This window comes from Oncorhynchus gorbuscha, linkage group LG10 (genome assembly GCF_021184085.1).
Source record: "Oncorhynchus gorbuscha isolate QuinsamMale2020 ecotype Even-year linkage group LG10, OgorEven_v1.0, whole genome shotgun sequence".
Lineage (NCBI taxonomy): Eukaryota > Metazoa > Chordata > Actinopteri > Salmoniformes > Salmonidae > Oncorhynchus > Oncorhynchus gorbuscha.
In genome coordinates, this window is record NC_060182.1 from 65,000,114 (window position 1) to 65,017,763 (window position 17,650).

Genomic DNA, 17,650 nt, shown 5'->3' on the forward strand with positions numbered 1-17,650 from the left:
GTTCCTATACTCCTCACGGCATTTCACCACAATATCACATTTCCCCAATCTATGGGATAATACGTAACTTCAGTCAATACAGTCAACCTATACAAAAATGACCAGAGGACATGGTATGAAATCTGCTAGAAAGCTGAGGGAGGAGTGACTCGTGCAGGACACAATGAGAGAGAGAACACAGGGTTCTACAGTGCTCCAGTTTAAACCGCCAGTGGTTTCCTGACCTCTTAAGACTCCAGAGAAATGTTAAGTCCACTTCACCATTTTACTAGCTTTACCCCGAACACCACAACTGGGATTTCATGCAATACACTCAGAAAAAGCTCAGAAACGTGAGAGGGGAAGAAAACTACCGGGGGGTGGGGGGGGGGCAAGTCAAGGCCTCAAGAATCTCTGTATCCAACAGAGAAAATAAGGTCAGGGAGTCAGATGCTCTTCAAAATATGAACACAAACAGAAACCTTCCAGCTGGAGTTGAAATCTTCTCCATATAATCATTTACGAGCTAGAATCATTAACTTGAACTACTCGATTATACAGCCTAAAACTACACAACAAGTGTGTGCGAGTGCGTATGTGGGTAACTACACTTGTAAAACATCTCCGTCCACTATTATACAGCCTGATTATGCTGAATAGCGTGTTTGTTCGCCTCACACTAGGGATTCATACTTTCCTGAAAATCTACCAAATTTCAATACCGGGAGCAATTCATATAAATATATTCATATTTCTCCCGAGAGTCACGGGAAATGCAGCAAAAACCGGAAGTGCACATGTACAGCTTTTAAAACCAAGATGCCAGAGCTCTCGGAATAAGAGGGGCGCGGCGCCATCTTGTCGACCTGGCTGCGCCGCTATGTAAAGGTTTCAGAGCAAATTAAACTGATATTTAGTCATTACAGAGTAATTATCTTTGTTCGTCAATGACCTTGTTGTGAATTATGAAACAGACCATTCAGAAATTCTGAGCGTTGACATGTTTCCTCAATTAATTCAGCGCATTTCTAAGACTGCATCTCAGTGCAAGAGGCATCACTGCAGTACAATTGGCCCAGCGCCGTCCGGGTTTGGCCGGGGTAGGCCGTCATTGTAATTTGAATTTGTTCTTAACTGACTTGCAGAGTTAAATAAAAGGTTCTTCTTTTATTTTTAAGAAAAACAATTTGGCAGAAGGTTCTCTTGACACAGAGCGCTTCCCGAGTACAGCGTTGTCAAAGCATACACACGTTGTAACAGCAGTCAGAAAAAAAGTGAAATGGCCAACGCATAATAGACACCGCCAGACCGCACATGCAACCAGAATGCAGTAAATTAACCCTTCAGGAAACCTCTACTGTATAGACTATAAAAGGAGGTGTGCCTCTTTGAGCTGACATTGTGACCCTTCAGACAGTACCCAAAATGGAAGCCTGCTAGATAACCTCCGTCAATATGGCAAAATATAGATGACGATTATACATACAGCAGATCTGCTCATGAATAACGGGGAGATGAAGAGTGGACATTTAAATATCAAGGTATCTTAATGAGGAACAACTCTTGTTTTAAAAAGACCCATTCCTACTCCCATAATACGGTTGGTTGATCGCACATTCTCTACCGACACTCTCATACGGGCAGGAAGTACGAGACAGTGCAGAGAAGTGGGAGAAACGTTATCGCGGTATTTTGAATAGGCAAGAGACAGGCTTTGATAATACAACCTATGGAATAAAAAAATAACGTTAGGAATTTTCATACGAGACAGGAGTCAGGATTTGGGGCTTCAGTGGGATTGGGACTGCTCAAAGAGGCACACATACTTTTATAGTCTATACAGTAGAGGTTTCCTGAAGGGTTAATTTACTGCATTCTGGTTGCATGTGCAGTCTGGCGGTGTCTATTATGCGTGTGCTGTCAGTTTATGGCGATTTGGTGTGAAGTAAATACGCTAAAGGCTTCCATGAAACAACCTGTTTGGATAATGTACATGTTTTTGCTAATCTGATGCTGAGCATGTTGTGGATTTGCATTCTTTCTGACATTGGGGGAAATGTTCATTTGCCGGGTCTTGTCCTTTTATTTTTTTCCCGGGAAATGTGAAGAGTTCCCAGGACAGTGCTGGAATCCCAGTTACCCATGTTAAATCACAAAATGACACAGTCAGTGTAATCTAGCAGCAGACAAAAACCACTGTGGACACGTCACCAGAACACGTTCCGCTTGACTGGCCAAGCAGGAAGAGGCTATCAAACCAGGTTAGCTGCCACAGCAGCACAAGACACACGTTCCTTTCAGGGTACACAAAACATTCCCCACTAAGTGACAGCTTCTGCTCCTTAATTGTGTGTTGAATTAGCTGGAACACTTAGCTTGACAGGGAGCCGAGCAGAGCGATGGGGGAAATCCGACCGTCAACACCACGACGTGCTCAGTGAGCTGACGCCGAGCTAACGCCACGCAGGCAGTAACTGTGGAGGAGTGACCAGCTGGACTGAGCAATGCAGTTCAAACAGTGGTGGTATGACCTAGTGTGACCTCTGTGAGCACATGGCGACGTACTGTATGTATACAAAACACATGGATTTTTTCCCAGAACAGACAGTTTAGCATCTACAAGCATCTACAGCTTCTCCGGCATCTCCGTCAATTGGGGTAACTACTGTTGGCAACGACAGTACTTTGTTCAGTTTGGAGAGTGAGGTAAGTCGGCACGCATCACCTGGAAGAGGTAGACATCGCCGTAGTTGTTGCTGAGACAGAAGACGTTCTCCTTCTTGGGGTGCTCAGGAACGGCCTGGACGATACTGTCTTCTGCGAACAGGGCGTAGCGCGGAGACAGCTCCTGCTCTGGAGAACCCTTCCCATAGAACAACAAGGTACAACCTGCAGGGAGAGGAAGAGGATGGTTGTTAGAGGGAGGAAGACCACACCTCAGAAGAATGACTTCTAACGGTCATTTATTTGTCTCTGCTGATCTTGAGTCATTTTACAGTAGAGTGGAAGGAAGGCTGAGGGTGCACATACCCATTTAGCACCTGGTCTGAGGTTTACCCATTTAGCACCTGGCCTGAGGTTTACCCATTTAACACCTGGCCTGAGGTTGACCCATTTAGCACCTGGCCTGAGGTTTACCCATTTAGCACCTGGCCTGAGGTTGACCCATTTAGCACCTGGCCTAAGGTTTACCCATTTAGCACCTGGCCTGAGGTTGACCCATTTAACACTTGGCCTGAGGTTGACCCATTTAGCACCTGGCCTGAGGTTTACCCATTTAGCACCTGGCCTGAGGTTGACCCATTTAGCACCTGGCCTGAGGTTGACCCATTTAGCACCTGGCCTGAGGTTGACCCATTTAGCACCTGGCCTGAGGTTGACCCATTTAGCACCTGGCCTAAGGTTGACCCATTTAACACCTGGCCTGAGGTTGACCCATTTAACACCTGGCCTGAGGTTGACCCATTTAACACTTGGCCTGAGGTTGACCCATTTAGCACCTGGCCTGAGGTTGACCCATTTAGCACTTGGCCTGAGGTTGACCCATTTAGTACCTGGCCTGAGGTTTACCCATTTAGTACCTGGCCTGAAGTTTACCCATTTAGCACCTGGCCTGAAGTTTACCCATTTAGCACCTGGCCTGAAGTTTACCCATTTAGCACCTGGCCTGAGGTTTACCCATTTAGCACCTGGCCTGAGGTTTACCCATTTAGCACCTGGCCTGAGGTTTACCCATTTAGCACCTGGTCTGAGGTTTATCCATTTAGCACCTGGTCTGATGTTTACCCATTTAGCAGGTAAATACACCAGAATAATTCCCTGTAAGCTTTTAGGATAGTGAAGAATCAGTCTATGGTAAATGTAATGCACAGGCTATGTAAAGGAAACCACATGAAGCTGCTGTCCTCACTTAAGTGGTATGTCTGTACTCTCTTTAAGAGAGAGTTTTACTTAAACCTGTCCTTCTCCTCTGTCCCCCAGCATAAATTACATTTCAGTTGATGTATTCCATGATACAGTGGTCATATCAACTGGACCTGTAAATTGGAATACCCTCTCCTCTCCTCACACCTTTAACTCACCTTTCAATGTGACCCAACCTAGAGAGCATCAAGCTCCACTCCATTTCAGTCAGCTATTCAAGGTCCAATTAAATTCTGACCGACTGGACCTTAGACGGCAATGTGCCAAACCCTGTTTCCCTCTGCTCACCCACCCCTACAGTACTCGCCTTTCAGGGTGACCCAGTACTGTTTCCCTCTGCTCACCCACCCCTACAGTACTCGCCTTTCAGGGTGACCCAGTACTGTTTCCCTCTGCTCACCCACCCCTACAGTACTCGCCTTTCAGGGTGACCCAGTACTGTTTCCACTTCCTGCGTGTGACCATCTCCAGCTTCCTGTCCTTATGCAGGGTGAGGAGGGGTTTGAAGGACAGCCAGCCGGCCCTGCGTACCACCCCCTGCTCCTTCTCAAACAGCAAGTCCAACTGCTCCAGAGAGCCCCCTGCAGACTCACTGCTGCTCTCCCCCTCTTCTGTCCCCGTAGATGGGTCTCTCCTTTCACCAGCTCCCCCTCCTCCACTACTGCCCTGTCCAGTCCCTGTCTCCAGCTCACGCATGAAGTTCTCATAGATGTTCTGACGAAGGGCATCGTTGCTGTGGTGGAGAGCCCCTGCCGACTGGGCCCGGGAGGCCCCCACACCGCCAGGGTACCACAGGCTGGATACTTGGGAGGGAGAGCTGGTGTCAGCTGTCAGGCCATCCACTCCACTGTCAAAGACCTCGCTGCCATCCTTATACCGGGGCTCCTGGAAGCACATAGATAGAGGGAAGAAGAGGGTAGGGAGAAGGGGTGGGACAAGGTGAGAGTGAGAAGAGGGTAGGCAGAGACGGTGGGAGGAGGTGAGAGTGGGGAGAGGGTAGGGAGAGAGGGTGGGATGAGGTGAGAGAGTGAGAGAGTGAGAGAGTGAGGAGAGGGTAGGGAGAGAGGGTGGGATGAGGTGAGAGAGTGAGGAGAGGGTAGGGAGAGAGGGTGGGATGAGGTGAGAGGGTGAGGAGAGAGGGTGGGATGAGGTGAGAGAGTGAGGAGAGGGTAAGGAGAGAGGGTGGGATGAGGTGAGAGAGTGGGGAGAGGGTAGGGAGAGAGGGTGGGATGAGGTGAGAGGGTGAGGAGAGAGGGTGGGATGAGGTGAGAGAGTGAGGAGAGGGTAAGGAGAGAGGGTGGGATGAGGTGAGAGAGTGAGAGAGTGAGGAGAGGGTAGGGAGAGAGGGTGGGATGAGGTGAGGGTGAGGAGAGGGTAGGGAGAGGGTGGGATGAGGTGAGAGAGTGAGGAGAGGGTATGGAGAGAGGGTGGGATGAGGGAGAGAGAGTGAGGAGAGGGTATGGAGAGAGGGTGGGATGAGGTGAGAGAGTGAGGAGAGGGTATGGAGAGAGGGTGGGATGAGGTGAGAGGGTGGGATGAGGTGAGAGAGTGAGAGAGTGAGGAGAGGGTGGGATGAGGTGAGGGTGAGGAGAGGGTAGGGAGAGGGTGGGATGAGGTGAGAGAGTGAGGAGAGGGTAGGGAGAGAGGGTGGGATGAGGTGAGAGAGTGAGAAGAGGGTATGGAGAGAGGGTGGGGATGAGGTGAGAGAGTGAGGAGAGGGTATGGAGAGAGGGTGGGATGAGGTGAGAGAGTGAGGAGAGGGTATGGAGAGAGGGTGGGATGAGGTGAGAGAGTGAGGAGAGGGTATGGAGAGAGGGTGGGATGAGGTGAGAGAGTGAGGAGAGGGTATGGAGAGAGGGTGGGATGAGGTGAGAGAGTGAGGAGTCCCACAACAAAAACACTTAAATTCCTGAACCTGGAATTCTGGCGACTAAAGGTCTTGAGACTGAGACAATTTAATTGAGTCTGTGAGGGCACCCTGGTTTCCTGACCCCAGTAGAACACTACTTCATGGGATTGAACTCTTTCTCTTTCAGGGGTAATGAAAGCCCACCTGCACTCCAATAGATTGCAGCATCTGGTCTCCCCTGGCAACTGGGTTGAGTGCACTTCAAACACAGTGTTCTGATGCCCTTCCCCAGTCCCTCGCTCAGTCTACTCTCTTCCTCCCGTTTGTCCGTCAGTCTCCCTTTCCCTCTCAGTCTCCTCTTTCTTCCAGCAGTCTCACCTTTCAGGGTGACCTAATCACCCCTTTCCTACCACGTCTACCCCAGCTGATTCTCATAAGGACCTGGACTGGACCTAAGAGGCTGGCTTGGAGGGCGCAGTGCGCCCCTAAACCACAGCTGAGCTCTGGAGCCCAGCTGGAGGGGAACAAGAGCTGGAATTAGTCCTGATTTGGGTTGACTCGTTGAAAAGGGGCTGTGATGCTGTGATTTGGTGATATATGAATCAATGAGCCAACTGGAAGCTGTGGGTGATTAAGTGGCCTTGGTGAAACAAGAGCCCCAGACAGGAACAGAACAAGGCCAGGGTGGGCCCCTGAACGGTCTCTGTCCTGGACTCCAGAGTCACCAGAGGGCAAAGAGACCCAGTGAATGTGTCAGCACGAAGCTATAAAAACTCTGAATGGCTCCAATTAAACTATCCAGAGCTCAGTTGGAAACATCACGCTCCAACATTTGCCCATGAAGAATTCACAGTTTGAGTCAGAACACTGAAAGAGACCATTTATCTCTAAAAATATCCCTCTGCTCATTACTAATCTGTCCTGAAGGCCAGGGTTGCCTAACGCCTACACAGGACACACATTTGAGGTAAGGTGGAGTTTAAAGGAGAATGGGGGTTTGAGTGTTACTCAGATTGACCAGGGTTTGTTGGAGAGTTTCTCATGGACCTATGAAGCTGCGCTGGGAACCAGAACAACTTCAAATCACAGTCCTCCATAAGCCCTCCTCGTTCTCACTGAAAAGGTCAACAAGTTCAATAGTGCAGGGAAGCTGTGAGTCCTAGGTCTCTTCCCAAACCCAACACATGGCAGGAGATTATTAGGGTTTAGGTGAGGTCTAGTAGTTTAGAGTGAAAGCTTTACCCCCAACGTGGGTCAAACCCAAATTAATGAGCACATATCCTTCTCTGTGCGTCAGGGAAGTCCTTTTACCTTCCCCGATTTCCTTTGTCAGACCCTAATGAACGAGCACCTATCCATACAGAACATGGACTGGCTCTCTGGAGAGCAGGACAGGGTGGTGAGTAGAGCCCAGAGCAGCTCCACCATATCTTAATCACCATGACAACCTCATCACGATGAGTGTGTTGGGGTTTCTAAATCTTGAGCTGGGACATATTTTCACTGCAACAGAGATTTAAAGTCTTACAGCAATTATCTTGGCATTGTCTGAAAAGTGTGTTCAAGTTTAAAAGAGCTATTGAATTGGTGCATAATGTTTGATTTAAAGACAAAGTCACAGAGGGCCACGTTTTCGAGCAGTTCAACTAATTTGGAAAATTTTACAGCGCGCAGTTTTAGCAATTACCTACTTAGCCTTTGTTGCAGAAAATATGACTATTGTGGTTCCATTTATGGGGCTAAATGCTCTAAATAAGCTATTGCAGATCCATAACACAGATTTACACAAACACACTATCCAGTGATTTGGCATACAAGTCATGGTTATTCCTATCCTGTACAAAACAGCCTGGTGTCCTTCTACAGGTCCAGTTCTCAGTCGTCTGACCCATGCTGCAACACTGAACTATACGTCATACAGACCTGCTGTAAACTGGTAAATAACATGCCATTTCAACCAATCACACAACAGCAAATCACCTACAATGGCAAGCTATGCATCCAACACATGGCATTTAGCATATTCCCTCCATCAGCATGGGGTTAGCAACAACACTAAACTGACATGATCTCTTGTACCCACCCAGACGTAGTCATGGAATCTGCAGACCCCTTGGCTTCTCATCCTTCCTCTCGGTTTCATGCCTTACTCTCCGTTAGACGACTGCCTCTCTAGTCCCTACACAATGCACCATCCGCGTTGCAAATTTCATTTTGCGGTACCCTGTGGTTTTCAGTCCGCAGACAGCTGGTATTGTGGTCCTCGGGACCGGGGACGACGTTGTGTTCCTGGCGAGACCACACCGACCACTGAGGCACATGGCCCTGGTTAACCAGTGACAGTCCCCAGCCAAGAATATGCCAGAGAGTTGCTTCCTCTTCCCCCCTCCTTAACAGGACACTAACAGGGTTGGAACACTGGTCTGTGCCAAGCACATAATAACCATATTTTCCTGTGGAGCTACAGACATTCATATCTCAAACAGGGAAATTCCAAAGGAGACTAGACACACCTGATGCAGCTAAGGGGGTCCCGTGTGGCTCAGTGTGTTGAGGATGGCACTTGCAATGCCAGGGTTGTGGGTTCAATTCCCACATGGGGACCAGTATGAACTAAGAACCCGGTCACCAGTTGAATGGTGTTTCCTCCGTCAGTGTTGTGGCTGGCTTCCGGGTTAAGCGTCCGGGTGTTAAGGAGCGCGGTGTCATGACGTGGCCCTTTCTGGGTATAGATTGTGGCTTCCCCCTCTCTCCTACGCCCAGGTTCTGTTATCTGAGGTCGTAAATTCCTGGCGGAGACTCTCTCCCAGTTTCATGCAGAGTTTCACAGTAGAACAAAGGAACTCCCGCCAAATTCTACTACATCACAGAATTTGAGAACTGAACAATATCCATATTTTGGAGAATGTGTAAATTGCCGGTGGAGAAGCCAGCTACGACCCGGTCCATTTTGTTTCATGTTTGTGACCTCATGAAAGACAATACAGCCACAATACCATAACTCTGTTTATACAGGTGCCTCAGTTATGAGGTTTGCATCTAATTCTTGTATAAAATGAATGAGTAAAGATTAAACTATTTGTGAAATGACGTAATGGGATGTTAAACCTTTAATGTGAGAGAATTGTAATTCCCAATAAAGTTTAACTAAGTCATTGGCCCACCACCGAGAGCACAGACATGATCTGGCGTCATGGAACCACCTTTTCTATGGTTACGAATAAAACACCCTCCCCAGAAAATCATCTTCAGACTGAGCAAACCCACAGAGTGAGCTGTGATTGCGAATAGTTATTGAATTCCTAAACATACCACGTGGAGCATTGGCTACACGGCTGGAAAAGATGAAACTGAGACTCTCGATCCATACAGAATAGGAGCAAATCTTAGGTACTAATTACTAGTCTGCAGCTAGAAATGATGTAAACCTGGAATGCGAATACCGACAACCGCCGAAACACCTATTCTATGAGAACATTTCTGAATGGTACTCTGAAGTATCCATTCTAACCACGAAAGAGCGAGCGATTCGGATGAACTCTCCAACAGATGGACTGACGATTCCAACAGAGATCACAATGACACATGGGCGTAAATATATATTGATTGCAATTATTCCCGACTGAGTGAGTGTTCATGTGCAAAGGATTAGCATTTCAATTAATATAATTATCAACTGTGTGTAGTGATCCCTTTTGTCTTTCCCACTCTCTCAGTCCACACCCACTTCCCTTTGTCCACCAAGCCGTCATATCGGCTTAGCCCACAAGGGAATCATCCCTATCCTTGTAACCAATATCTACTGTTTGTTTATGCATTTCTGTGATTATTTAGTTCGTAAATACATGATTAACCAATTGGTGGATGATTCATAGTAAAGTCTGGGTTCGTGCAGATAACCAACAATTTATGACGTTTGGAATGAGACTGACATGAGGTATAAAATAATTCATTAATAGAAGACTAATTGATCAGATATTAAAATATCTGAAGAGTTATATTCGGAAAATTCTAACTTTGTAATCTGAAGATTTTCCGTGGTGCCCCGACTTCCTAGTTCATTACATTTACATGATTAGTTTAATCACGTAATAATAATGACAGAGAATTGATTTGCTAAAATAACAGTCTTCACTTTTAATGATGCCAAAGACACGACAGCGGTTAGGCGGGTCCTGTTTCAGAGGACGAATCAAAATATATACCACAATTATCAAAAGAGAATGTCCTTCCTGGGGGTTCGATGAGAAGAAAATCTTGTAAAACACAAGAGTCGTCGAGGTGAAAACAGAACAACATGCTGTGCTTCTGGTTGCTGCTCTAGAATATTCTCCCTCTCCCCCTCTCTCTCTCCCCCCCTCTCTCCCCCTCTCTCTCTCTCTCCCTCTCTCTCTCTCTCTCTCTCTCTCTCTCTCTCTCTCTCTCTCTCTCTCTCTCTCTCCCTCTCTCTCTCCCTCTCTCTCTCTCTCTCTCTCTCTCTCTCTCTCTCTCTCTCTCCCTCTCTCTCTCTCTCTCTCTCTCTCTCTCTCTCTCTCTCTCTCTCTCTCTCTCTCTCTCTCTCTCTCTCTCTCTCTCTCTCTCTCTCTCTCTCTCTCTCTCTCTCTCTCTCTCTCTCTCTCTCTCTCTCTCCCTCTCTCTCTCCCTCTCTCTCTCCCTCTCTCTCTCCCTCGGGGAGTTGCAGCGATGAGACAAGATCAAAATTAGGGAGTAAAAAAAAACAACATGTAAATCTAAGGCAATACCTCTATTACAGACTACAGTTGGACTACATAGAGACTAGCAATATGCTATGGCTACAGAACTAACTGCAAACAAAGCTGTACTGGTTGTACATACCAAGCCATGAAGATAGTTCATAGATCTGTATACACCCTGTGAAGAACATCATTAGTTTAGAACCTGAGCGGAAGTGTTTCCTTGCCACTGTCGCTTCCGTTTGCTCTTTGTGGGGTTATTTACTTAGGGACATTGACAAATGTTTCTGAAAAAAACTTCACAATTTTGAATGTAGATCATTTGAGCTGTAGGATCCTGACCTACACAGACAAGCCCATACAACAGCCCCACTCACCTGTGTCTTCCTCTTCTTCCTGCTAAGACTTCCAGTCCAGTCGCTGAGGCGTCTCATGCGACTTCTGACTGCGCCAGAGCCCTTCTTCAGGGTGGAGCGCTCTCCGCTGGGCCGGGCCTTACGGCAGGGCAGGGTGTAGGACGAGTACTGCCTGGCCTCCGGGCACTCCTCCTCAGTAGGCACGTCCAGGGCCGAAACAAAGGAGGCCCGGTGCTGGATGTGATGGGGGGATTCCCTGTACTGGGCCGACAGGTCCTTAGCCGTGGGGAAGGTGGCAGCCATACTAGGGTCCCTGTAGAGATCTGAGATGGACACTAGGGGAGACTGTTGGCCAAAGGCCTCTAACTGGTCAGCCCCACTGTTCCCCATAGTCCTACTGGGGGAGCAGGTCTGGTCCTGGTCGCAGAGGTCCGCACTGTGCCCCCAGGGCGAGTCGTACCAGGACCCCTCGGAGCTCAGCGAGCTGCCCTTGCTGGTCCTGGTGGTGGAGGTTGAGGCTGGCTGCGGAGCTCCGTGGTGGGCCTCGGGCCTCCTGCTGCTGCCAGGAAGGCTTGAGGTGGACTCTAGGGTGGGGGAGAATTTGAGCAGCTGCACCGGCCCAGAGGCCTCGTCCAGAAGCAGACCACTGTTAGTGTTGGTGAACTCCACCCTCAAACTACCATCCTTCTTGATGACCACCCTGGGACTGCTTTGCTCCTCCAGCCCCTCACCCTCTCCTGGCATCCTCTCTGGGTTCCTGTGTCCGTTCAGAGCATGGTCGTTCAGCTCCCCTGATGCTCTACTGTCCAGGCGTCCACTGCCTTCAAATGGGCAGCAGCCATTCTCAGACGGGAGTTGTGAGCCGCCTCCTGGTGGGGAGTCATGCCAACGACGGCAGTTTGGACTGCCCTTCACCCCCATGGTGACATAATCGTAGTGTCTGGTGACGTACGGTTCTCCTCTCCTCTGCGGGGGGGAGAGGCAGCCTCGGCCAACAGTCCTGGCTTTGTAACCCGAGCCCCCTGGCCCACCTTTCCACCACGTATGGGGGGAAAGAACCTCCTCTTTGGTTGAGCGGAACTTTAGTGAGTAGGGTTTTTGTTTCCCGGGGAGGATTAAGCTGGTGCCCTTGGGCCCCTGAAGGCTGTATTGGCTCTCAGAGTTTCCCATTGCGATCTGGAAGACAAAGGAGACCAATTCTGTCAGAGATACTATGGAAGGCAAGGCAGACATGTGTTGGGTGACATCATTTCAGGTGTCGTCACACTGCTGTGCTGAGAGCTACTGAGCTACTGTAACTCCGATTGGCCATGGTTGAGCAGACTCGTTCCAAATAGACATTACCACACTACACTTACCGACTAATGATTCCTATGGGAAGCCATCAGTCACGGACTAAGTTTAATCGGATAACATCTGAGTGAAAAGACCAAAGAAAAAGGCATAATTGCGCAGGAGAGCATCTAATAATTACAAAAGACAGCCTGTTCTTTTTATTTTAGACATTTTCCAGGAAAGGTACCAAGGCGGCACCAGCGCCAGTGTGACCAACAAGCCTTCATGGCTGTTATGTGTGAAATGACTTCCAGGGAACCTCAAAGGGCTTTAGATTCGGGAAGGATGGGGCATGACCAGCCATCTGAAGGGAGTGAATCAAAGCACTGTAAGGTGCGGTTTGAGACATAGAAAGGCTTGATTTGACAACTGCTTGTCAACTGTCATGTGTTACTGAAGATAGCTACGGCTCACTTACTGTAAAGTCGCTGCATTATCAGTCTAGTTGGCAACACTACAATAGCTATAATCTTCCACTCCCTGCACTGCTTAAAATGTACTAAGTGACTTACCTATAATCACTACCACTTATAGAAGCACTGTTAATATCTCTGATAGGAGACAGAACGGTAGACTCACCTGTGTGTCCTACAGTGTCTTGTCAGAGTGTGGCCTTCCAGCGGGCATGGTGGTCCTGAACTCCTCCGCTCTCAGACAACTCAGACAACACTATGTCCTCCTGCTGCACAGCCAGGATCATCTGAGGGACACACAAAGGAGAGCGCTTGGGATTAGTGACTGGGTTATCGCTATGCCAACACAGATTTGTTAACTGCCTGTGACAAACTCCCATGTTTGATGACAGGTGTTGCAATTAGGGCCGAGTCCTAATCCAGCCGTCGGGAGAGGACTTTGGTCTTTCAGTGGTTAAGAAGAGGACACCCAAGCTTTGATCAGAGGACTACTCTAAAGTAGGGCACTGAGGAGCAGATTCACTTTACAAAATCCTCAATGTCTGTTGACAAGAGGAATAACACTTGCCCTGCATGCATGGCATACAACACACCAAAATTGAATTAGTATCTACAAACTTTAGCTGTCAAAGACAGCACAAAAATGACACGCTTCCATGTGTTAGGCTCAAACCTGCACCCGGTTTCCATCACAGTGAACCTAAAAGAGCCCAGATCTGTGCTGCTGTGCCATTCTGGGTCTATGACTACTGTAGAAACTCACTCCTCCCCTCTGACTCAATGCCTCCTTATATCACTCTCCAAACTAAACATTATTTCCAACTCTGCAGAACTCAATGACGTCTTCTTTGATCAGTTGGGAAAGTTTTTGAAAAGCTGACTACAGTTTGCCCCGCTGTTTATTTTTAACACTGGAAATCCAGCCATTTCTTTTTGCGCCCCAACAGCCAAATATGTCCAGGGGCGGATTCAGAAAAACATAAACCGCTGCAGAGCTTTCTTACTGTAGTTATGGGCACAGCTGATGAAAGAGCACAACCCTTCCAGTATACTATTACACATCTACATGCGTGTAGCTCACAGTCCAGGAAACAACTGGCATGATAGCCATCCTCCACTGGTGTAGCAGCACACGTACAGCCTGTGTGAGAGGACATAGTGTAAATACCCTGCTGCCAACAGACTAACCCCGGGGATGAACTGATCTGTGGCATTACTGCTCTTTATCTCGCCTTCCTACTACACGCATGTACCTTGACTTTAGTGACCTTAGAGTCAAGCAGGGGATAGTCTGCTGAATGACTAGATGTAATGTACAGCATATAGGCTGAGGGTAAATGGAATCCAGAAGCTCCAGCTTGAGGGTAAAGGTGGTATTGTGGCAGAAGACTGATGTCACAGTCATAAAACATTTTTGGGGGGTATCTCTGACCTTTCCAATGTGTTAAATCTTGGACATGAAGTCTTGGTTATGATAATGTATAATCAGGTTTCTATGAAGCGGGTCAGTCTGGCACAAGGTTAACAGTTTAGCCATGTTTGTTTTTATGTATATATACAGATACATACATACATGTATGTATGTATGTATGTATGTATGTATGTATGTATGTATGTATGTATGTATGTATGTATGTATGTATGTATGTATGTATGTATGTATGTATGTATGTATGTATGTATGTATGTATGTATGTATGTATGTATGTATGTATGTATGTATGTATACAGATGTACATACATACATACATACATACATACATACATACATACATACATACATACATACATACATACACATACATACATACATACATACATACATACATACATACATACATACATACATACATACATACATACATACATACATACATACATACATACATACATACATACATACATACATACATACATACATACATACATACATACATACATACATACATACATACATACATACATACATACATACATACATACACATAGACACACACATATTATATATTATATATACACATATATACATACACACAAAAGTATGTGGACATCCCTTCAAATGAGTGGATTTGACTATTTTCAGCCACACCTGCTGCTGACAGCTGTGTAAAATCAAGCACACAGCCATGCAATCTCCATAGACAAACATTGGCAGGAGAATGGCCTTACTGAAGAGTTCAATTTGGTACCGTCATAGGATGTCACCTTTCCAACAAGTCAGTTCATCAAATGTCTGCCCTGCTAGAGCTGTCAACTGTAAGGGCTGTTATTATGAAGTGGAAATGTCTAGGAGCAATAATGGCTCAGCTGCGAAGTGGTAGGCCACATAAGCTCACAGAACGAGACCTCAGAGTGCTGAAGAGCGCAAAAATAGTCTGTCCCACAGTTGCAACACTCACTACCGAGTTCCAAACTGTAAAGCTCGCCATCATTGGACTCTGGAGCAGTGGAAATGAGTTCTCTAGAGTAATGAATCACGCTTCACTGTCTGGCGGATGAATCTGGGTTTGGCGGATGCCAGGAGAACGCTAGGAGAATACAGTGCCTACTGTAAAGCTTGGAAGAGGACTAATGGTCTGGGGCTGTTCTTCATGGTTCAGGCTAGGTCCCTTAGTTCCATTGAAGTGAAATCTTAACGCTACATCATACAATGACATTCTAGACAATTCTCTGCTTCCAACTTTGTGGCAACAGTTTGGGGAAGGCCTTTTCTTGTTTCCGCATGACAATGCCCCCGTGCACAAAGCGAGGTCCATACAGAAATGGTTTGTCGAGATCGGTGTCGAAGAACTTGACTGGCCTGCACAGAGCCCTGACCTCACCTTTGGGATGAATTGGAATGCTGAATGCGAGCCAGGCCTAAATCGCCCAACATCAGTGCCCGACCTCACTAATGCTCTTGTGGCTGATTGGAAACAAGTCCCAGCAGCAATGTTCCAATATCTATTGGAAAGCCTTCCCAGAAGAGTGGAGGCTGTTATATCTTCTGTTATATCAGAAGAGTGGAGGCTGTTATATCAGAAGAGTGGAGGCTGTTATATCTTCTGTTATATTAGAAGAGTGGGGGCTGTTATATCTTCTGTTATATCAGAAGAGTGGGGGCTGTTATATCTTCTTTTATATCAGAAGAGTGGGGGCTGTTATATCTTCTGTTATATCAGAAGAGTGGAGGCTGTTATATCTCCTGTTATATCAGAAGAGTGGAGGCTGTTATATCTTCTGTTATATCAGAAGAGTGGAGGCTGTTATATCTTCTGTTATATCAGAAGAGTGGGGGCTGTTATATCTTCTGTTATATCAGAAGAGTGGGGGCTGTTATATCTTCTGTTATATCAGAAGAGTGGAGGCTGTTATATCTTCTGTTATATCAGAAGAGTGGGGGCTGTTATATCTTCTGTTATATTAGAAGAGTGGGGGCTGTTATATCTTCTGTTATATCAGAAGAGTGGGGGCTGTTATATCTTCTGTTATATCAGAAGAGTGGAGGCTGTTATATCTTCTGTTATATCAGAAGAGTGGAGGCTGTTATATCTTCTGTTATATCAGAAGAGTGGAGGCTGTTATATCTTCTGTTATATCAGAGGGGTGGAGGCTGTTATATCTTCTGTTATATCAGAAGAGTGGAGGCTGTTATATATTCTGTTATATCAGAAGAGTGGAGGCTGTTACATTATACGAACTCCATATTAATGCCATGATTTTGGAATGAGATGTTCGACGAGCGTCCACATACTTATGGTCATGTAGTGTATTACAAACCGCTGCTAACCATCACCAGCTATAAACGTTCCCACATCTTGTACAGAGACACTGGTGGCAATGATACTGAACTTGACTTCAAGTGAGAGTAAACAGAGCAAATAAGACTCTGGCATCTATTCTCATGAGAAATAACAGAGTGATAAAAGAGACACTTGTTACAGAGATGGCACCACTGGGTCAATGGAAATGTGTCTGCCAGGAGGAGGCTGTTCTCAGAGCAGCTTTCCTGACAGAAAGTGTTCTCAGGGTTGCCAAGTCTAAGGCCTTTAGCTCTGACAGATACAGTGAGAAGGGTTGCCAAGTCCAAGACATCTAACAGCCAGAATTACCAGGGTTGCCAAGTTAAGGCCAGAGGCCACGTGTCCAAGGTTAAGAGCCGGCAGCGGTCGGCCACTCCACTAGGCTAATAGTCCCTGACCTGCCCTCCACAGCATTCTGGATCTGTGGGAAAACCAAAGCACCATCTATCACGGACGGATTTACAATCCCACTTCCATAGTCTCATCTCCCCCCTCAGACTTTCTCTCTGATTAGCATTGACAACGATTAGCCCCTTGAGTTTGAAGTAGGGAAATGGCTCCAAATCCCTCAAAATGAATTAGGAGAACCTAAACAAAGGCTGTTCGGGAGCAAATAGACACATCCCGCTGGCGTGCTGCAAGAGTCAGAAGAAAGGCTGTCACAATAGCTACCCCCAGTTCCTTTCAATGCTTTTTCTGACACAAAGCTAACGTCTGACTGTTTATTCAGGTAAGGCTGAACGTTTGAAAGGCTCAAAGCCAAAAAATACACACATTCATGCAGACGTCAACCTGCTGATGTGGGCTGAACCGGAGCATTGTAACAATGTTTTGTGAGGGGAACACATTTTCCTTAGCCACAGCACTGAACCCCTGGCCGAGGCTCTGTGCTCCTCAACAGCCCCTCCGATAGGCCATCTGTTCAGGCCCTCCCTCCCCCAACACCCTGTGACCTGAGATTCTCCTGCTAATGGCCCAGGAAGACTCCCACGCCTCTCCCTGTTCAGTCTGACAGCGTGTCTCAGGGATGGAGCCTTGGGCCAAGTCAGTGAGGACACAATTCCACAGGGTATAAACACTACATAGTTATGCTGTAGAAACGAGTGGGAGGGGGTGTAGTAGTGGGGTGTCTATGTCATCACTGAATTTTTCCTTCATGAGCAAACTTCATTTCCTTGAGACAGGAGCCACAAAGCCCCCATATAACTCCTTACAGACATCTGCATGCCTCTGCAATCTTGCGCACACACACACACACACACACACACACACACACACACACACACACACACACACACACACACACACACACACACAC

General features: G+C 47.0%; 1 protein-coding gene across 6 annotated transcripts in view; it reads right to left on the reverse strand.

Annotated features, from left to right (window-relative positions):
* The window catches only part of LOC124046352 (rho guanine nucleotide exchange factor TIAM2-like), a 106,528-nt gene that overhangs the window by 61,889 nt on the left and 26,989 nt on the right, over nt 1–17,650 (reverse strand). For 3 of the 6 annotated variants that reach the window (XM_046366644.1, XM_046366646.1, XM_046366645.1), the window contains exons 2-6: nt 12,717–12,837; nt 10,824–11,978; nt 10,589–10,624; nt 4,323–4,788; nt 2,705–2,868 (exon numbers count right to left, since the gene is read on the reverse strand). In XM_046366644.1, the coding sequence (XP_046222600.1) occupies nt 2,705–2,868; nt 4,323–4,788; nt 10,589–10,624; nt 10,824–11,972 (1,815 nt within the window). In that variant the 5' untranslated portion in view covers nt 11,973–11,978; nt 12,717–12,837. Of the gene's footprint in view, nt 1–2,704; nt 2,869–4,210; nt 4,232–4,322; nt 4,789–7,835; nt 8,077–10,588; nt 10,625–10,823; nt 11,979–12,716; nt 12,838–17,650 lie in introns of those variants that run through there. The other 3 variants (XM_046366647.1, XM_046366648.1, XM_046366649.1) reach the window with 3 other exon arrangements.